General features: G+C 51.2%; 1 protein-coding gene across 2 annotated transcripts; it reads left to right on the top strand.

The window, feature by feature from the left end:
* The first annotated feature begins 2,082 nt into the window (after positions 1-2,082).
* Positions 2,083-20,463, top strand: GBX1 (gastrulation brain homeobox 1). Of its 2 annotated transcripts, none has more exons than XM_082632139.1 (2): positions 2,083-2,632; positions 19,246-20,463. In XM_082632139.1, the coding sequence occupies exons 1-2, from the start codon at positions 2,098-2,100 to the stop codon at positions 19,803-19,805; spliced, it is 1,095 nt and encodes a 364-aa protein (XP_082488265.1). In that variant the 5' UTR covers positions 2,083-2,097; the 3' UTR covers positions 19,806-20,463. The 2 variants fall into 2 exon arrangements, 1 of the variants encoding a protein (XP_082488265.1); XR_014294959.1 differs by lacking the exon at positions 2,083-2,632 and adding an exon at positions 2,970-3,018 and having other exon boundaries at positions 19,246-19,329.
* The last annotated feature ends 1,181 nt before the right edge of the window (positions 20,464-21,644 follow it).

Below are 21,644 nucleotides of genomic sequence, written 5' to 3'. Positions count from 1 at the left end.
TGTTTCTCAGAAGTTTCACTGAGTTCAGTGTAGAGCCCAAGATAGATCAGGACTGCGTGGAAACCACCGTCTTCTCCCTTTACCTTCTCTGATGCACTGTCAGTCAAGCATAACCAAGGAAGGTCTCCTTCTAGGGTCCCACCCTCTTCTGTCCCACTCTGGTGACAGTGTTTTTCAGGGTGCTGACCTTAATACATCAGCCTGACATGAGTGGTGTTCATAGGCCAACGCAGCACTCCTGATGTGAACAGAGGTCACTGAGATGCAGAGTTCCTACCTGCCCTGCTCTCTCTTGCGACGCTGAGACTCTGGTGTAGGTTTTCCTCCTCCACCTGAACCAAATAACTTCTTCTGTTTAGATTGCCTCTCCCTAAGCTCGCCTGGCTTTGCTACTATTAATTTCAACTTGCTTGGCCTTCCCTGGCCCCACCTGAATAGCAGTTTCCCAGCGACCAGATGACCCTCATTTAGCTGGCCAGGCTTGCTCTGTGTCCTGAAGCTCCGGTCACTCTTCTTCTGTTGACTTGCCTGTCTTAAGTCTTTCTTGCCCACTGACCTGAGGCTGCTATCAAGCAAAAGTGTCCATGACTTTTGCCTCCAGATTGACAAGTCTACTTCTGGGAATCAGGAGGAGGGGGAGGGTAAAAGGCGCCGCCATTTCTGTGTCGGAGAATGGGGGAGGTGAGCAGATTCTGCAATTAGCGGCTAATTAGCGCTGCTGACCCTCGGGGCTCATCAGCGCTCCTGGGGCCAGCCCCCAGCAATCAGCCAGGGCAGGTCGAGAGTGTCAGGCCCGGGAATGAATAGGGCTCATCAGCGGCGCTGGAGTCGGGGAGCCAATCAGGGAAATTAATAGCGGAAGAGAGGGAGAGAGAGCGAGGGAGGGTGACCGAGATAGACAGACAGACAGACAGAGATACAGATTTAGGCGAGAAATGAGGGGGGAAATAGAATAAAGCGGATGGGGTAGGGAGTGAGAAATAGGAATAATGAGATAGGAAGAGGGATAGAAACGAGGGCAGGAAAGGAAAGGGTGGGAGGAAGGAAAAGGATGTAAAGGAAGGGAGGAAGATGGAGGGAGAAGGGCGAGAGGGATGGTAAGTACTTGACTTACAGTGAGGGCACTCGAGGGAATTACCCGCAGAGGCCCGAGTGAGGGACTCAGGGAGCGCGCGACGGAGGGCGAGCGAGGAAAAGCCAGTGCCAAGAGGGACCAGGGGGAGAGTGTGAATGCGGGCTACCGCGGAGGAAAAGGGTCCGAGCTGAGGGGCCCAGAGCCGCGGCGGCCGCGGAGGAGCGCGCCCCCTGCCGTCCCCGCCCCGCCGCCCCGCCGCCCCGGGGAGCGCCGAGGTCCCGTCCGCCCGCCGCGCCTTGCTCTCGGGCCCGCCCTGTCGTCCGCCCCAGGGTCCGGGGAGGGGGCGTCGGGGGCGGGGGCCACGCTGGGGGACTGGCCCGGAGTCCGACGGAGAGCGGCGGCCCGGGGCGGGGGGCTCTGTGGTCCGGCCGCGCCGCCGCGCCCTCGCTGCGCTCTCCTCGCTGACCGCCCCGCGCTCGGTCCACGCCGGGCCCAGCTCCCAGTCCACGCCCAGAGCTGGGTGGGCAGAGTGGGGGGCGGGCCGGCTGGAGGGAGGGGCACCGGCCCAGCAGCTGCCGCTGCCTTCTCGTCGGCCGCAAACTTTCACAAAGCGGCGTGTCCGGCCTCATCAATCTCCATTAATAATAGTTGGTTGGGCTGCGGGGGGCGGGCGGGGGTCCCGGGCCGGCCGGCCGGGCCGCTGGGAACGGCCTCTGCGGAGGGAGCGGGAGCCGGGCGCGGCGGCTGCGGGCGGAGGGAGGAAGTGAAGCGTAATTTGAGGAAGATGGATGAGTCCGGAGGGCGACACCCCCAGCCCTCCCGCTCGCCCGCCCCCTCCCTCCTTATGAGAGAGAGAGGGAGCGCGGCGCCGGAGCCACACTGCGCCGAGCCCGCGCCCCGCCGGCACCTCGGCCCGGGAGCCAGGGAGCGAGCCCTGCGTGTCCGCGTGGGGCGCCCGAGCCGCGGGGCGCACGGCGGCGCCCGGAGGGGAGCGCCCTGGGGCGCCCGCAGCTCCGGGCACGATGCAGAGAGCCGGAGGCGGGGGCGCCCCCGGGGGCAGCGGCGGCGGCGGCGGCGGGGGCCCGGGCACTGCCTTCTCCATCGACTCCCTGATCGGGCCGCCGCCGCCGCGCTCCGGCCACTTGCTCTACACTGGCTACCCCATGTTCATGCCCTACCGGCCCCTCGTGCTGCCGCAGGCGCTGGCTCCCGCGCCGCTGCCCGCCGGCCTCCCGCCCCTCGCCCCGCTAGCCTCCTTTGCCGGCCGCCTGACCAACACCTTCTGCGCGGGGCTGGGCCAGGCCGTGCCCTCGATGGTGGCTCTGACCACCGCGCTGCCCAGCTTCGCGGAGCCGCCCGACGCCTTCTACGGGCCCCCGGAGCTCGCTGCCGCCGCCGCCGCCGCCGCCACTGCCACCCGAAACAACCCCGAGCCGGGCGGCCGACGCCCGGAGGGCGGGCTGGAAGCCGAAGAGCTGCTGCCCGCCCGGGAGAAAGTGGCAGACCCCGCACCGCCCCCGCCTCTGCACTTCTCAGAGACTTTCCCAAGTCTGCCGGGTAAGTGCCGGGCGACCAGGGCGCCGGGCGGGAGGCTTGTTCACCTGGAAGTCCCGGGCAGCCGCCTGCTCGGAGTCTCGGCACCTGCCTGGAGCCCTGGAATCCCAGACCCCCAGATGGCGGGTTCTGCGGAGCCACCTCCAATCCCGCTGCCGACGCGGCTCCTCTAGACCCCAGCCCCGCGCCCCGCTGCGTCTCCAGAGTGGCTGCAGCCTCGCCAGAGACTTGCCAGTGCTCCCGCCAGAGCAGTGCCTTTCCTCCCAGCAGTCTAGTCCTCCAGCCTCAGCTCCTGCGTCTCCTTTTCAGAATCCCTTCATTTTTCTCCTCTGCTGGGAATAGAGAAGCTGCCAGTGTGGGATTCCTGGGGACACCAGCAAGACCCCTGGGTGAGGGTACAGTGGGGCAGCTGTCAGTTCATTAAGGGCTTCTGAAGAGACGATTGTACTGACCCCAAATGGGCTCTGTGAACGCAGGGGCAAAGGGAGGGTGTTAAAGTGGTGCTGACGGTGAGGATGACCTGTCTTTCTCTTACAGTTGTAGAGGTCACTTCTCTATTGGCGGATTTAGAGCTAAGCCTTGAAGAACCAAGTAGGGGTCCTAAGGGAACATTAGCTAGCAGGAGGCCTAGCACTTCTGGACCAAGGTTGACTGGGAGGCCAAGAGAGGGGCTACAGGCTGGGCTGAGTTGGGTGTGGCCCAAAGGCCTGGAGTCCAGAATCCAGCCAAGATTCTGGAACCAGTGAGATTCAGCTAAGAGGTATTCAGGAATCCTGGATCCTCCATAGGAGGATTCCCTCTCAATAGAGGCAAGATGTTTTCAAACTGAACCCTGTTGCAAATCAATCTAAACAGGCTTCCCTATTGATCCTTAACCTCCAGAAGCTGGAAAAGCTTTCTGCTATCCAGGGACAGATTCAGGTGTGCTGAGATCCAAAGCTTACACAATTTGGTGGGTGGGCCCTATTTAAGAAAAAACGGGCTGCGTGCAAGTGTGGCAATCCTGAAGCTTAAAGTTCTTTAGCATCAGGATGAACCTGCCTCTGCTTAACCAGGTGAGCAGGTGGAAGTGACCCAGGAGGCCTGGGGGCTGACTCTAGTGGAGACAGGGAGGAAAGCCAATAGCCCTTTTGTCCTTTGCCAGGAGAGAGCAATTCCTGAGGATAGGTTCCTGGGCCCTTCCCTGAAATTGTCCAAAGGGCTAATACCTCTTCCAGACCCCAAGGGCTGCTGTAGAGTCCGCCTTCCTCTTCTTTGCCCCTCTAGCCCTGGGCATTTTGGCTTTGGGAATTCAGCTGTTGTTTTTTTTGTACCTGGTTGGACCAGGAGGAACCAGTGACTGAAGTCTAAGCAGCATCTCCTGAGGAGGACCCAAAGGAAATGATCGAGCAGCAACTGGAAGGTGGGAGGAGATGTCCACAGGATAAAAGGGGCCAGAGTGGGGGGAAGGAGGGGCAGGCGGCAGGAGGATGGGAAGAGGAAAGGCTCAGTGGGAGTTTTTGAATAGGGTGGTCCTAAGGCAGAAAAGGGAGCAAGGCAGGCGTCTGAGGGAGGACCAGACACCTGAGGAAGAGATGAGCTGAGGGGGAGGAGAGAGGAGGACACCCCAGTGGAGGGGAGCTGGGGGGATTGTCCCCAGACCATGGGAGAACAAGCAACGTGTCCTACTCTTTCAGGTTCCCCTGAGTTCTTATTTTGACCCATTTGTATAATGGGGGCTCTTTTCTGAAGCAGACAGAACATTGGCAGTAAAACCAGACAGACAGAGAGAGAGAGAGAGAGAGAGGAATAAACAGAGAAAAAGAACAGAAGAGAAATATTGAGGAATAGAATAGAGGAAAGGATGAACAAATGAGCTGTATACCCAGATTATCCAAAGAGCATAAGAGAAAGGAGAGGGCCACCTATTGGAAGAGACATATGCAAGGGATTTCTAGCGTTGGCTACATGAAAAGGGAACAATATTTCTGGAACAGAAGTGTGTGTGTATGTGAAAGAGTTCTGTCTTGAGAGGATTAGGAAGGAACTAAATAAATATACTAGTAGGAAAGAAGGGAAAGTTCCAACACTAGGAGTAATTTTTTTAAAAAGGTTTTTCAATACCGGGAATGATAAGAAACTGGAATTTATATATATAGAATGATGAAGGAAAGATCTTCATCACCTGAAGGGAATATTGGAAGCAATGAAGGGATTGTTCTTTGTCCTTGGAGTAAAGACAAGGAATTTCTTTGCTAAGAACGATGGGAAGGAGACCTTACAGAGGAAGAACTCTGAGAGGTGCTGGAGTGAAGGCAGTCATTCACTGGGAAGAGACACACGTAAAGGGTTTACAGTGGGGCTTGGGGGCTGAGCAGTAAGGAGAGCTTTCAGAAGGAACGTTCGAAGGGGACAGTGAATGGGAGGCCTTCTCTGTGACCCCAGCTTCTTATCCCCCTCAGTGCAGACTCTCTCAACCCTTCGTCACCACTCCCGTCCACCTTCCCAGTCTTGATTTTTCCCTAACATAGTCGAGAAAAGAAATGGCAATTCCAGAAATGTTAGACATCACATCAGTTTGGGGCGTGATGACACATGCATGCTGAAAGTGGTGGGAAAACAAACTCTCCATTTGGGGAATTGTATTAGAGTATTTAGCATGAAGTAAGAGGGTTCTCGGATTGAATAAAGGGGTTGAAACCTCAACATAGTAGAGTTTGGAGAGGGAACGACATTTTTAAAGTGACGGGAAGAATTTCTGTCCTAGTTTGAATGGGTGACATGGGTCTGAAATTATTCATTTACATTTGTCTAGGGTTTTACAATTTCTAGCCCTTTTAATGAAATTATAGTGAAGATAGGCCAATTTAGATAATGGTGAGCAAAGTTCTTTTTGTCGGGAATTAGAGGACTATTTCTAAAAATTTTTCTGAGAGTTGAGACAGACAGCACCGTACTAGAACTGATGAAGAAGGAAACAGAACTTTATTATGATTAGATGCCGGGGTAGAAGCTCTATTAGCAGGCAAAAAGAAACACTGTGTACAGAAATAATGGGGTAGAAAAGGTATTGAGCGTGGTGTACGGAAAATAATTCTAGGTTTGGCGTGTGGGAGCAGTGGGGGTAGCTGGGAGAGGCGTCCTAGGAGGAGTGATAACAGAGGATTTTGAATTAGTGGGGAAGATTTAAAAGTATGAGTCAACAGAAGCACCCAGAGTAGTGCTGTCTAGCAAGTCATTTATGTAGTAAAAATAATTTTATTAGCCACATTCAAATAGTAAAATGAAACAGGTGAAACTAACTTCATAGTATATTTTATTTAACCCAGCGTGTCCAAAATATTATTTCAGCATTAGTTAATATAAAAACTTTCCTGAGATGTTTTATATCCTCTTTCCATACCAAGTCTGAAACCCAGTGTGCATTTTACACATTCAGCACATCTCAATTCAAACTAGCCATGTTTCGGGTGGTCCGTAGCCGCATGTGGACGTATCAGATGGAGAGAGTTGTAAGAACAGTCCTGTGGAAGTGATGAGGGAAAAGGAGCTTTGAAATGGGTGCATAATGAAGTCCTTGATGTATTAGGAATATGGAGAGAGGAGAGCAGTAAGCCCCAAATGACAGGAAAAAAGAGAATTCTGCCTTGAATGGGACAGGGAGAGATGATCCTGTGGGTGAAGGTGTGTGTGAGCTCTGACAGTTATCAAAGCTAACTTAAGGATGTGGTGTGAATACACATCACAGAGAGGACAGGTGAAGAGGATGCTGCGTGCTGGGGAATGATGAAAAGAGCTGGCCGTTTGGAGAAGTGCAGGAGAAAACTTTAAACTGCAGGTGTCTAGAGCAGTGATTCATTCAGGGAGAAAAGGGTTGGATTACCTGAAAACAAAGAGTTAAGAGGTGAGGGATGGTGGACACTCCATATGTAATTGTTGGACTGACGGTACAAATCCAGTGAGAGACTGATATGAAAGATAATGCCAGTGCTGAGCATGGTGAGGAAAATAACATCTGTGGTTGAGATGGTATAGAAAAGAGAACGTGATGGGACAACACTGGGAGATGGCAGTGTAGTGAACATTATTTTTTAAAACTAAACCGAAAAAGATGTGCTCATTTCTGAATAGAGATTGGCAATAATGAAATCATGCAAGGAGACTAGGGAAACTTCCTGGGAGCATGATATCTGAATGCTGATTGCTGTGAGTCAAGCACCTGGTTATAGCTAGCAAACATTGTAGATGACCATCAGTTTCTGAATAGGTATCCATTATGACTGTCAAGGTATATTGACTGATGAGAGAAAAACAGGAAGGGATAATGTGACATGGAATCAGAGACGTCTGTTGCTAGAAACAGGAGGGAGATTTTTCTTGGGAGTGATGGAGAGCATGTTTTCCTAGAAATTTTGAGGCAGAGCATACAGGGAGAGTGATTGCTCCATTGACATTTATAGAAAGGCAGATGTTGCATTAACTTAATGTGATTGAAGGAACGTCTATTCAGGAGCTGTGACACATGGGTTCAGGTCTCAACTTTGTCAATCATTAGCTGTACGACTTTGGCAAGCCACTTAGTTCAATTCAGGGAACGTTTATTGTGTGTCTGTTATGGCCTTAGTATTGTTTAAAACACTACAGGAGATTCACAGTCTTATAACTTCTCTAGGCTTCAGTTTCCTCACCTGTAACATAAAAGTTTTAGTTTAGATGATTTTTAATGTTCCTTTCAATTTCATAGAATTAAAGCTTATTTCTCTAGACTCAGTGTTTAGTCGGGCTTTTAACACAGACTCCATGGACCTCCTGTGAGGAGATCTGTTAACTATGGGTGGGAAAAAAATTACATCTTTATTTCTACTAACTTCTCACTAAAATTTGGCACTTCCTGTAATTATGAAGGTAGGCCAGAAACCATGGTAGTTTCCCCAGTACCTGAGATTTTTCTCACCAATAGAAATCACAGGTATTGTCATAGAAATTTACAATCTTTGGTGACATCTTGTTGTTGAATAATTTAGTAAAGAAACATAAATTGTTCTCAAATGCATTTAAAATATTTGATAACTAGATTTTATGTAATTGGCTTCTAATGTAATCCTGTGTGTTTTATGTTATGCACCTAAAGCATTATTCCAAAAAGGGGTTCACAGGCTTTGTCAGGCTGCCAGAGACCCTGGCTGAGAGAGAGAGAGCTCAGAAATGACAGCGGAAAATGTTACTGGAGGTTTGGAATGCGATCCTGAGATGCCTTGTGCCGTAGTGAAGGTGGCACTTAGGAGGGTTGGAAGAGGGGTCTCTGCTGTGACAAATGCAACTATGGAGATACAGATTCTAGATGGTTAGGAGCATAATTCTTAGACTCAGAGCGATGGGCATGAATAGTCTGTACTAGGAATAACGTGAGAGAGGCAGTAATTGGAATAATAAGAGGAAATGTTTTAATTGGAAAGGAGTAACATAATCTAAGCAAAGTGCTTTGCGTTGACAGTAATGTTACTCTCAATGCAATACAGTGGGAAGCTATAGGCAAGGATTTTACCCTGGAAATAACGGGGAAAGAAGGATCTTTGCAGTGAAACGGATTGGGAGTTAGGAAACAGCAATGAGAGAAGCAGTGGGGTAGATGTACAAAAAGACAGAAGCTTAAATAGGAACGATGAGAAGGAAAGCGTTCTCTGGGGGAGAACTTTTACCTGGAGGTGATGGGAAACGCCCCCGGCCGGGGTCGGACAGAGGAAGTCCCTCACCTGAAAGAGTGAAAAGGACAGCGCGCTGTATGCCCGTGGTGGTGCCCACGGCTGTGATGGTGATGAAGGAGGTCTGGGTTAGGAGTGGTAGAGAAGGGGTTGGGGTTTTCCACTGGCGATACGATCGTGCTGGGAGAAAGTTACAGCTTAGAGTAATGTGGAAGCAGTTTTGATGTGCGGATTGGGAGAGTGCTAGGGAAAAGATGCTTGAATTCGGTGTGATAGAAGAGTGACCTTCACGAGTTGAATTCAGTGTTAGTAGGAAGAGACAGCACGGTATGGCAGGTAGTCATGAGGCGGTGCCTTCATGCCCTCCCCATCATGGAAGGGAAAGGAATACTCTTCCAGCGATGAAATGAGACGTCTGTATGAGAAGCAAATGCGGCCGTGGCCCCGGGGGGGGGGGGGGGGGGGGATGGGTGGGGATGGGTGGGGGAGGGCTGGGGGGCGGGGCGTGGAGTGCGGGGGCTGCCGGGACTGACAGAGACTAGGGTTATGAGGAGAAAGCACTGGGGGTAACGGGAGATGGATTTCCTGACTGTGAATTATGGAGGAAGTGGTATTCAAGTAGAAGTACTGGGTAAGCTGGAACTCTGCATTGGAAGCGATGGGCAGAGATGTGCTGCAGCCGTGAACTAGGAGGGAGGAGGATGGAACTATCCCCAGAGCGAAGGGGAGAAGCACTTCACGCTGGAGTACGTGCTATAACTGTCCTGTGAATTGTGTACAGATACTGGGAGCGTGGAACCGATTGGTCTCGGCCAAATCACACCTCTGTGTGTCCCAGCTTCCTCATCAGTAAAGTTAGGGGTTTGAATTAGGTGATTTCTAAGGTCGCTCCAGCTCTACAATTCTGTCTTTATCTGTAAGGATACTTTTATTAATGAATTGTTCCCTTAAAAAAAAAAAGCCATCCTGCGCAAAGGGATTGGGAGAAGAGATTCTGTACTTCTCGGCGCTGAGTTATCGGGGTCACTGACGAGGTGCCTGGGATGCCTACATCTTGAGATGAAATCAGGGCTGGGCTTTAGGATGGAAAAGGCTCCGTCATCTGGGATCGGATGGTGTTACCTGAGCTCTGGCCGTTTACAGCCGTCATACTGAATGAGAGATAAAGGTGGGGGTAGATCTTATCTAGGCCAAAGAGATTGGGCATCTGATTGTGACCAAGTTGACGTGGTGAGGAAGGAAGCAGTGCCCCAAAAGAAGAGCTGTGCTGTGAAATCGGTTCCTGGCCTTCTGTATTATTTCTCCATCTGGTACAGAAGTTATGATAGGATGACGGTGGGTTTCAGTCTCTTTCATTCAGTGATATCGAAGAGATGTGGTGTCGCCCAGAGGAACGGACACAGGCTTTGGATACAGATTTAGGCACCACCCTTTTTGTGATCTACAGCAAAATACTAACCTCTGCAGTCTCCGTTTTCTCACCAGTAAAATAAGGGCAACAGTTCTTACCTCACAGAGTTAAAGATTAAATGAGAAGCTATTTGTCCAGCATCCTGAAGTAATAGGTATGCAAGAAATTATGTGTTGTCCATGTACTGGAAATGGATGGGAATTAAGCTTTCCTGGGAATTAAGTCGGGAGAGACCTCTTTACTAGGAGTTGTGATGGGTGGCACTCTCTGTACTGAAAAGGACAGGTTAGAAATAGCCCTGTATCCCGAGACCTGGTTGTATGGGGCTTGCCAGGAGAGAACACTGCATGAACCTAATATGGGTAGATTTCGAGTTTTGTTCTTAGCTCTTTCTCCCTCTTTTCAATTTTCCTGTCTCACATTTTGGTGAGACACTCTGTGTAGACACTCTGTGGACATGGCTGCCCAGAGCCCTTCTGTGTCCCACTGGGGCCTGTTCTTCCTTTCTGTTAAAACAAACGTAAAACCCGAAACAAGCAAACAAACAAGCAAAAAAAACCTCTCCTTTTTTCTTCATCAGAATTCCTATTCCCTCATATATCTCAGCTTAGTGTTAGGAGCACAGCTATTGGATTAAAGCAATTCACACTGGATGGATTATGGAGATTTTTTAACGTCCAAATCCGTTTCAGACTTGTGGAATTTTAGGTGGCATTATCATGAATAATTTGAGGGTGACCTCGGTTTCTTTTTGGAGAAATGATTTTGGATGGGATTGGTGTGGGAGTGAGGTGGAGAGGCTTACCTTCCCTGGGGTCATGCGAGTCTTGTCACTTCTAGTTAGCGCGATGTCTGCAGTCAGAACTCTTTGGGTTGCTTGTGACAGTAACTCAGCTCTAATTTAAGCTAAAATGGACATTGATTGACTCACGTGGATCCAAACATGCAAACAGTATCGTTAGGTCTTTTTGTCTTGCTCTCAGTCTGGCTCCTGTCTCTCGTCTTTGCCTCATTTTCTCCTGGTGAGAGGAAGGGGAGGGCACAGGCATAAGCAACGCTACATTTTTATAATCCCAGATCGGGACCCCAGTGAGTTCTAGCACGTGTAAAATCCTAGGACAACTGATTCACTAGCTCGAGTCAAGTCCCCAGAGAGACCGGATGTGCGGATGGGTCCGCTCCAGGTCACCTTCCTTGTGGTCGTGAAGGTGGAGAAATGCGGTTGACAGCCCCACTCTCCTGGGCAGTTGACGGGGAGCAGTGGCTAAAGGAAGGGGGCGCCATTAGTGAACAGCAGGGGTAAGGGGTGCTGGGCAGACAGAAACAAACCCTAAACAGATGTCTATCAACCAGAAAAGAAGAAAAGAATGTGCCCTTAGCTCCCTTTCGGTATTAGGGAGGAAAGCCTTCTCCCTGGCTACATAAGCAATGCTAAGAGCGCTGGATCCTGGGAGTGAGGCTCTGAGAGGCTCTGTAATGGGGAAGGCAGGCAGAGGTGCCGGTGGGAGGAAGGTGTCTGTCCCTCAGTGAGGCTGACTCCTGGACAAGGCAGAGCTGTCCTTGAGGGATGAGAGGCGCTTGTACAGCAGAAGCTAGAGAAAAGTGGCATTGAAACAAAACTGTTTCCATAGATGGGCAGTATTATTCTTTAAATGAGGAAGTACATTTCTGAATAAAAGAAATGGGGACTGGTAAGATTACATCATACAAACCAATAATGATGGAAAAAACAGCAGAAAGATTTGGAGGGAATTTTGTCTTGGGAATGATGGGAAAAATAGCCTGTGAAAGGACAAAAGTGGAGTTTGGTGAGTGAGGCCTCTTCTGTGGCAATTTTAAGAATCTTCTGTGCGAAAGGGAAGGGAAGATGTTGATGATTAGGCTGGAGCTCTGGGTGATAAGTGAAAGGGATGAGGTCTAAACTAAAACTGGGTTTGATAGGAAGGCTATTTATCTGAAGAGGCATCTGGGGAGGACTTTTACTTCAGGTGGAGGGAAGAGAAGATACTTTACTGGAAAGGATAGAAAGAGCACTGATTGGAGGTTTAGGAGACCAGGATTCTAGACCCGGCTCTGTGCCTAGCTGTGTGCCTGGGGAAAATCATTTCATCTTTTTTCTTTTAATTTAAAAAATTTTTTGGCTGCATTGGGTCTTCGTTGCTGCGCACGGGCTTTCTCTAGTTGCAGCGAGTGGGGGCTATTCTTTGTTGCGGTGCATGGGCTTCTCATTGCGGTGGCTCCTCTTGTTCTGGAGCACGGGCTCTAGGTGCGCAGGCTTCAGTAGTTGTGGCTCGCAGGCTCAGTAGTTGTGGCGCACAGGCTAAGTTGCTCCATAGCATGTGGGATCTTCCCAGACCGTGGCTCGAACCCGTGTCCCCTGCATTGGCAGGCAGATTCTTTTTTTTTTAATTTTTTTTTTATTTTTAACTGCATTGGGTCTTCATTGCTATGCGCGGGCTTTCTCTAGTTGCGGCGAGCAGGGGCTACTCTTAGTTGCAGTGCGCAGGCTTCTCATTGTGGTGGTATCTTTTGTTGTGGAGCACGGGCTCTAGGCACGCAGGCTTCAGTAGTTGTGGCATGTGGGCTCAGTAGTTGTGGCACGCGGGCTCTAGAGCACAGGCTCAGTAGTTGTGGCGCATGGGCTTAGTTGCTCCACGGCATGTGGGATCTTCCCGGACCAGGGCTTGAACCCATGTCTCCTGCATTGGCAGGAGGATTCTTTTTTTTTTTTTTTTTTTTTTGCAGTACGCAGGCCTCTCACTGCTGTGGCCTCTCCCATTGCGGGGCACAGGCTCCGGACGCGCAGGCTCAGCGGCCATGGCTCACGGGCCCAGCCGCTCCGCGGCATGTGGGATCTTCCCAGACCGGGGCACGAACCCATGTCCCCTGCATCGGCAGGCGGACTCTCAACCACTGCGCCACCAGGGAAGCCCCATTTCATCTTTTTGAAACTCAGTTTTTTCACCTGAAAATAAGGTTACTAACCTCCCATTACTACCACTAATAGGTCAGCTGTACTTCAGTGAGTTGCTCAAAGACGAAAGAATAAGTGTGAAAGTGCTTGGGAAAGTTAAAGGTCATGCAAGGGTGCTCTTGGCAATGATGATGTTAATACGCCATGAAAGGAGCTCTGAGCTTGGGGCGGTGGGGAAGTCGCCATGAACTTGTCATGAAGGTGGGAGTGATGTAGAGGAAGTTCTCCTGTCCATTTGGAGTAAAGAATGCTGAAGAGGGCTTCCCTGGTGGCGCAGTGGTTGAGAATCCGCCTGCCGATGGATGCAGGGGACGTGGGTTCATGCCCCGGTCCGGGAGGATCCCACATGCCGCGGAGCGGCTGGGCCCGTGAGCCATGGCCGCTGGGCCTGCACGTCCGGAGCCTGTGCTCCGCAGCGGGAGAGGCCGCAACAGTGAGAGGCCCGCGTACCGCAAATAAATAAATAAATAAGAATGCTGAAGGGTCATGGGGAAACAGGAGAGAGAGGAAGTGAATTTTCCTTCTTGTACTGAAACTTATAGGAAGGAGTAGTAGCATAATGTGGGCGTGAAATTAATGAGGATGAATGAAGACACATTGACAGTGAGCTAGGTGCCATCAAGGACAGGAGGAAGTAGCGTCTCCAGAAGAACCAAAGAAATAATCACGTACTGGGCATGTTGATGCAGTGAGGGTGGTGGCAGACATGCCTCTTTTTTGAGGGGTGACCTGGGTTTTTTCCCACTTTTTTACCCCACCCAAATTGGTTCTGTAGTCAGGAAGCTGGGTAGTTGTCCGGGGCGTGGTTTGGGGCATGTGAGGGTAGTGGCTCTTTAAACGGAGGGAAGAGAAGTCAGAACTGAGTGTAATGGGGGAGAGACTTCTCCTCAGTGCGTAATAAAGACTGTGCTTTATGTCAGCTGGACCACAGCAGGCTGCGTGAGGGCCGAATGGCACAGGGGCTCCGTCTGAAGTGGTTCTCCAGTCCTGGGGGTGGTTTCCACTCCACTCCCCAGGCCCAGCATCCTTGGTGACCTCAGCCGCGGACTCCCTCTCTAGATGGTACGAGTCTGGTGCTACTTGTTCCTTCTACTGGAGAATACCTACCACGGATTCTTTTGCCCTTGATTTCTTCCCCAGTCTGACCTGACTCGTTACCAAGTTAGGGCTTCTCTTCCTCTCGGAAGGAGGGCCCCTTGCAAGGGCGCCTCTGGAGTCTGAGTGCTGCTCTCTGGGGTGGAATAATGCCCCTGGAGTGGACTCCACAAGTAATCATGGTTCGAACCCTGCGATTTCTGCTTCTTAGGATAATAGCATCTACCAGGAGAACTCTGGATGTTTCCTAATAACCAGTCTGCTTCAGTGTCATTTTCCCTAGATAGATACCAAAGTCTTTTCACAGACTGTAGACTTACCCACAGGGAACAAGCTGAAAACAATGTACTCTTTTTTTTTCTTTTCTTTTATATTGGGGTATAGTTGATTTACAATGTTGTGTTAGTTTCAGGTGTACAGCAAAGTGATTTAGTTATACATATACATATATCTGTTCTTTTTCAGATTCTTTTCTCATACAGGTTATTACAGAGTACTGAGTGAAGTTCCCTGTGCTATACAGTAGGTCCTTATTGATTATCTATTTTATATATAAAACAATGTACTCTTATATTACCAATGTCATTTTCATACACAGAGGACAGAACCTCTCTGTTTGGCCTACCTACCTACCTACCTAGCACAGTACAATTGTTTCCAATTAGACATTTTTCCGTTTGCTAGAATTTTTCTCATCAGGATCATTATTTCCCATTGAAAATTTTCTACGTCTTGTTTTGTTGATCAAGTTTTTTTGTTCACATCAACCAGCTATAGCATCTGCAGTTAGAAATGTACTTTTATGGACATTATATCTACCATGTCCAATTATTCTAAATCAAAGTTTGCAAATAGAAATTTTATCAACAAGATGTGCTTCTGTCAAGTTTTAGCCAAAACCATTTTTCTAGGCGCCATCTTTGTTTTGAGTATATTTACTATGAGTATTCATTATGAATTGGATAAAAGAAAATAGTTTGCATTTATTTTTTAGCTCATTCATGAGAAAACAGTAAAGCTGTTTCAGGATTGCTATACTATAAAGGGTCGAACTGCCATACTGCTCGTCCAAGCCTTCCGAATAGTTTCCATCACTTTGGGTCTTGCATCCTAAAGTGCTCCATCTGTCGGTGGAGCACAGAACAAACAGCAGGGCTCCAGATGCATCACTGTTCAGGGTGGGAAAATGTAGGGCGTGCTGGGTTTTTTTCGAAAGCTTTTTACTGTCTTCCCCGAATGCCCCGATGTTTTTCTGTTTTCTCCCTAAACTTTTCAGCCCTTTGCGTTTCTCTTCTTCTGCCTCTATGTCTTCCCCCCTCGTGCCCCAGTCCTCCTCCTGCTGTGCCTTTCCTTCTCCCTCCTCCTCAGTCTCACTCACTGTCCCAGACCCTCTCCTCTGAGAGCGTAGCTGTGTTTTCCCCTCTCGGTTGCTTTCTTCTATTTCCCCCCACCCCCTCCTTAGAAGAGTTGCTCATCCGAGGCCTCAATGTCATGGTTCTAAAGGCTCAGGATCCCACCGGGATCAAGTAACCAAGAGCGGTTGTGAACCTGTGCTTCTTATGTGGCTTTAAAAGCGGCACTGGGGGTGGCCCACTCATGTGGGCTTGATTTTATGGAATCTGCCTGAAGACAGAGGGACGGATGGTTTGGTCTCAGGAGGGCCCTGCCAGATCAGGAACCTGGGAACCTCATCTCAGTCATCGTCAGTTTAGATTTATTGGACACCCCCTGGGTGCTTGGAGCTGTGCTAAATGATTTCATCCTTCAAGCCCTGAAATCCAGTTTCTGCCTTTTTAGCAGCTGTTTAAAATATTGTAATATTGGGCTGTTTTTTTTTTTTTTAAAGGGCTTCTAATGCTTTATTTACTTATTTATTTATTTATTTATGCTGTGTTGGGTCTTCATTTCTGTGCGAGGGCTTTCTTTAGCTGTGGCAAGCGGGGGCCACTCTTCATTGCGGTGCGCAGGCCTCTCACTATCGCGGCCTCTCTTGTTGCGGAGCACAGACTCCAGACGCACAGGCTCAGTAGTTGTGGCGCACGGGCCTAGTTGCTCCGCAGCATGTGGGATCTTCCCAGACCAGGGCTCGAACCTGTGTCCCCTGCATTTGCAGGCAGATTCTCAAACACTGCGCCACCAGGGAAGCCTGGAGGTGAGTTTTAACGAGCTTTTCTTATTCTTTCTGTTACTGTTTACTTCAAGCCATGTTTTAAAAATCAGAAATTAAAAGTTAGAGGATTTAGTAATGATGTTGGGAGTTGTTCTTGATTTCCTTTAGCATAAGATCCTATAGATTCCCACCACATATGGGTTCCTCTGCAGCTAATGTGAGATCAGAGGGTACACTGAAAAGTGGGTAGAATAATATTCATGGAGAGAATGTCTTATGCCCGGAGCTGGGGTGAGGGAGCAGGGTTGTAGGGGATATTTTAGGAGAGGCTTGAGAAAGGAGGGACAGAAATGGAGAGGGAGCAAGTGCTTGGCAATAGTTTCTTTCATTCAGTCAACAAATACTTATGCAGTGCCTACTCTGTGTGGGTGACTTTCTAGATGCTGGGGTTACAGCCATAAATAAAAAAATAATAAATAAAATAAAAAATGGTTACCTTCATGGAGCTTATGTGCTAATAGGAAGAGACAGCCAATAAAATAAGTTAATAAAGTTAGTGACACATACTATAGCAACAAGTAAAGCAGAGAAGGGAGATGGGGAGTATTGGGAGTTTTAATTTTAAAAAGGATGATCAGAGAAGGTCTCATTGATAAAGACCTGGAGGAAATAGGGAATGAGTCAGTGCAAAAATGTAGGTGAAGAATATAGTATTTCAAACAGAAGAGTAATCGGGGCAGGGGAGGGGGGAGGGGCGGGAGCAGGAGAAAATGTTGATGGACCAGGTAAGAGACGAGGGTGACTCGGGCTAGTTGGACACACAGGAGGTGGTGAGAAGTCGGGTCGGGCATGGGCGGTGAGAGAGAGTGAAGGTCTGCTTTGAACAACACAGAAGATGGATGGGAAAGACGGGGTCAGATGGGGAAGAACTGGCTCAGGAGAAGTCTCAGGAGTTCAGTTTGGGACACGTTACGCTTGAGTTCTGGGGGAGAGGAAAATGGTGTGGGAAAGAGCTCTTAGTGACATGAAAGGGGAACCCAAGGATTTGCATCTTGCAGAAATTAAACAGATTTTGGCTAGATAAGGAAGACAGCCCGGGGTGGTGGGAGGTGAGCATCACGAGGGGTACGTCACCTGTGGACGGTGGCTGTGTCTATTGACAGCTCACAGAGCAGGGCGCTGGTGGAGCTTGGGTGGGCTGCTAGCGAACGAAACCCACCTGCCGGTAGCAGCGAGCAGGGACGGCGTCGGAAGCCTGGGTGAGGCTAAACTAGGGTGTGCCACGTGGGTTTTGCAAAGGTCAGATAAAGCATGAAGCCCTCCAGGAAGAGGCAGGGGCTCAGGCATAAAGGTACCCCTGGGGTGTGAGATGAGAACACTGACCGAGATGGAGGTGGGTGATCTGGGCAGGGGCTGAATTCTGGCCTCTCAGGGAAATCATGCAAATGTGGTTCCTGAGGAAAAGGAACAGGTGTGGGTTGCATCCGTGAGGGGAAAGGACAACTCTGGGATCGGGGAAGGGAACTGAAAGTGACTGGGCTGGTCCTGGAGGCCCTGAGAAGTTTTTGCAGGGGGGCAGGCAGATGGCAGGGGTTAGAGAGGAGCGCCAGCCAAGCACTGAGCGTTGGGATGCCGTCCAGCCGCGCACACACGTGCACAGCCCCATTCTCTTATAAAGCATTTCACTGTTGCCCCAAGTCACTTAGCTCTGGGTTATAGTCTCAACCTCAGAGTGTGCTTAGGGGTGTACACGTGACATGTGGTGATGCGGATAGATGTACCGCCATGCCTACCAAGTCCTCCCCTCTTTACACAGTGAACTCCACTGGTATGGAGCTGACTGTTCCGTGTACGGATTATCTGTTTTGTTCTGTTTTCTACTGGTTGGTTTTCTTTTGACTTTTTGTTGCTCCACTGTTAATTGGTCCTTTGGGCAGAAAACGGGAGTTTGTAAAACTCAAACACCGAAAACATTCATAATGCATTATTTGCAGTTCTGACAAAAATGTCAATAGATAAGAAGATTAAAACCAATGGCCAAATTAAATTTTAGAATTATGTATGGATTAAAATGTTTATATGCCTGGGATTACAAATAATCAGTAGTCCACTGAGTCAGAATTTCTTTCTCCATTTTCCTCTCTGTATCTTCCCTTGCTGAACTTCTATTTCTCCCTCCTTCTCCCATACTCCCTCTCACTGACACCAAGCTCAGGGTCCTCAGGATTCTGAACTTGGGCAGAAAGCAGCTGTTTGTGCTTCTCAGCAACCTTGGCTGGGAAAGAGGGAGGGTGGAAAAGAGATAATGTCTTTTTAAAGTTAAGGAGAAGGACTTGAAAAGGTCCTGGAGGGCTAAGTCATTGGAAGAAAAATCCGGCCACTGACCAGGTGGCGTGCGGTGGGGCGGGCTCCCTGCTCTGGGCTGGATGGTCTGGTGAAGGAGAATCGGGGATGTGGGTACGGAAACCTCCTGACTCGCAGGTGCTTGGGCAACACTTCTTGGACCCCGACTGCGGCAGGGGGAGGGACTCAGATGACCCTGAAGTTTCCATCTGGAAATGAGATTCTGAGATTCCAGGACTTCACTGGCGGTCCAGTGGTTAAGCCTCTGCACTTCCAATGCAGGGGGCGCGGGTTCGATTCCTGGTCGGGGAACTAAGATCCCACATGGCATGTGGTGCCAGGGCCAAAAGGTTAAAAAAAAAAAAAGAGAGATTCCAGATTTCAGGAAGAGGGAAGGGAGGGAGGCGCGGAATAGAGGTGAGCACGTATCTCTTCCCACTCGGCCAGCGAGGAGTCCTAGGAGAATAGCAAAGGCTGCAGCTGTGGTCTCCCCGTCTCTCCTGCAAAAGTGAATTCCCCGACGTTCTCACTCCTGCCTCTAGCCACTGAAAGGACCCCAAGCCAGGATCCGCACTGCTTCCCTCTGGCCTGCGGCTGCGCGGTCGGGGTCTGGAGGCGGGGGTCAGTGAGTGGCCAGCCCTCGGTGTGGGTCTGGAGAGGGCCGGAAGGCAGCGGGTAGGGGCAGCGAGGTCGCAGGGGCGGGGGGGGGCGGTGTCGCAGTCCTGGGGACGGTGCTCTTCTGATCCATGCCCGTTGCCGCCCCCACTTTGCGGAGTGAAGTCTGTGCTGGTTAATACCTTTCTTCCCATCTCTCTGTCTTCCCGAACCTCTTCCCACCCCTCACCCCGGATGTCTCCCCTCCCGCCCCGTCTCATCCCCTCCACGTGTGTGTCTCCTCCCGCTGTCGTGCTGTCCACGCCTGGCCACGGTTCCACGTGCCGCCTCCAACCTGTCCGCCTTCTCCCCGCCTCTCCGCCACCCGCTGGCTCTCACTCCCCACAGCAGAGGGGAAGGTGTACAGCTCGGATGACGAGAAGCCGGACGCGCCGGCGGGAGACCCGGCAGGCAGCGAGCAGGACGAAGGGGGCTCGGGCGGTGACAGCGAGGACGACGCTTTCCTGGACGGTTCTGCAGGGGGCCCCGGGGCCCCCCTGGGACCCAGAGCGAAGCTAACGGGGAGCCTGGGGACTGGAGCTGAGGAGGGGGCACCGGCGGTGGCGGCGGCGGGAGTCACGGCTCCTGGGGGCAAAAGCCGGCGGCGCCGCACAGCCTTTACCAGCGAGCAGCTTTTGGAGCTGGAGAAGGAGTTTCATTGCAAGAAATACCTGAGCTTGACCGAGCGCTCCCAGATCGCCCACGCCCTCAAGCTCAGTGAGGTGCAGGTCAAGATCTGGTTTCAGAATCGGCGGGCCAAGTGGAAGCGCATCAAAGCTGGCAATGTGAGCAGCCGTTCTGGGGAGCCTGTAAGAAACCCCAAGATTGTCGTGCCCATACCCGTGCACGTCAACAGGTTCGCTGTGCGGAGCCAGCACCAACAGATGGGGCAGGGCGCCCGGCCCTGAGGGGCTCCCGGGACCTCCCGAGTCTGCTCCGAGACTGGGCCAGGGTTCTGGGGACCCGAGGGGCTCCCGCTGTGATCCTGCCCTCGGACGGGGCTCAGTCGGCAATTAACGTAGCTCTAGGGGGGCTCTCCTGGCACTTGGCCCTGAGCCACTCCAGAGACCCCCAGGACTGGGGCTTCAGGGCTAAAGGGGCTTAGGTTCTTCCTGTCAAGGAGCTGCTGGGACTGAGGTGGACTCCTAGGGCCTGGAAGGTTCCCGGCTAATGCCCTGGAATCGCTTCTGACGGGGATGGGAGGAAGCCAGGGTGAGACCTGGCCAAGCTGATGACAGCTCCTTATTTATTTTGTGTGAAGTTTGTATATATGGAGCTCTCTGCCTCTGTGTGTCTGCACCCCTGAGAGGGATTGGGGAGCTTGTGTGTTTCCTCCATCCTCAGCCAGTTTGGTTCCATCTCACTGCCCCAGGGTGGGTACCGCCTCGCCTCTCTATAGTACAGGACGCGCAAAGAAGCGAAGTGGAACTGTCACTAGCCCCTTAGAAACCCTTCAGCACTACCGTGTCCTTCATGTAATCTACCTCCACTGACGCCCTTTCCCGCCGCAGGTGCTGCCCCCCGTTCCCGCCTCCAGCTCTCATGCTCCTAACGCGGCATCTCTCTTCTCTTTACCATTAAACAGGCAAGCTTCTGCACCTCTGCCTTCTGCTCTTTGCAAGAGTTTGCAGACTTCAGGTGGAGGGTTCACTCCCTTTTGTATTCGGAGGGGAAATGAAGTACTTGACCCTAGCTTAGATGGGGTGTGTCTGGCCGTGTCTGAGCAGGTGGAGGGTATCAGTCGTGTGAGGGGCTGGGGCCGGCCGGGGGGCTCACCCCCATCACCTGGGAGCCCATGAGTGAATCCTCGCCTGTGTAGAGGACATGGCAGCTTAGTCCATCTCTGCTGAGCTTTGACATTCCAGACATCAGGGCCTGGAGTAAAAAGACCCATTTCCCGTGCTCTGTTTTAACAGCATTAATTGTGGTCTCCCCACCCTGCCCCGCCGCCCACTGCACCGTTTACGAAGCTTGGGATCCCAAGTCCTCTTCTGTTATAAAATGAGTTTGGTTGGGAGGGCCCACCGCGACGTGGACGAGGCAGGAATGTACCTGACGGCTCTGGAAGGGTGTGTGCTGTGGAGGAGGCTTGGGGGTTGGAATTCTGTGAGCAGATTAAGGAACAGCGTTAATGGTGGACGAAGTAAACATACAGACATGAGGCTTCAGGGGCAAGAAACAGAGTAGACCTAGAGGGAAAGGAGACAAGCTGAAGCTGCTTGCCGTTCCCCCACCTTCACAGACGGGCTACCATCCTGTACCAGCTGTGGAGCCAGGCCGCACAGGCATCGGGGGGACAGGGTTACCACAGAAACCAGCTGAAGTCGGTATCATGGTTAAAGGGGGTTCCTGGGAAGAAACAGGACCTGCATTGACTTGGGAGGAGAGGCGGAGTAGAACAGAAAAAAAAAATTGGCTGTGAGTGAGGCAAGGTCAGAGAGGGGAGGGAAGTACAGCTCAGTCCAGCCCCCCGGCAGCTTCCTCACCTGCGTCACAGGGCACGTTGCTGCTGTTCCCGATTCCTGGTCTGCAAGCCAGCCGCTGTCTAGTTGCTCACGTCTATTGCCTGCCTCTTCCAGTGAGACTGAGACAGCCCTTCCCTGGCAGCTCTTCTCCTAGCTGGTTCTGGCAACCAAACGGAACGCAGCCTGGAGCTGTGACTGGTCACGAGCAGTGGTGGCACGGTGCCCTGGCTTGGGACACACACAGCCAGGGTCCTCTCTCTCTTTTGGCTAAATTCCAGCAAG

This window comes from Mesoplodon mirus (assembly GCF_964341445.2).
Source record: "Mesoplodon mirus genome assembly, chromosome: 9".
Taxonomy (NCBI): Eukaryota; Metazoa; Chordata; class Mammalia; order Artiodactyla; family Ziphiidae; genus Mesoplodon; species Mesoplodon mirus.
Note: the sequence above shows the minus strand (reverse complement) of the source record. Positions and strands in the feature narration are given on the sequence as shown.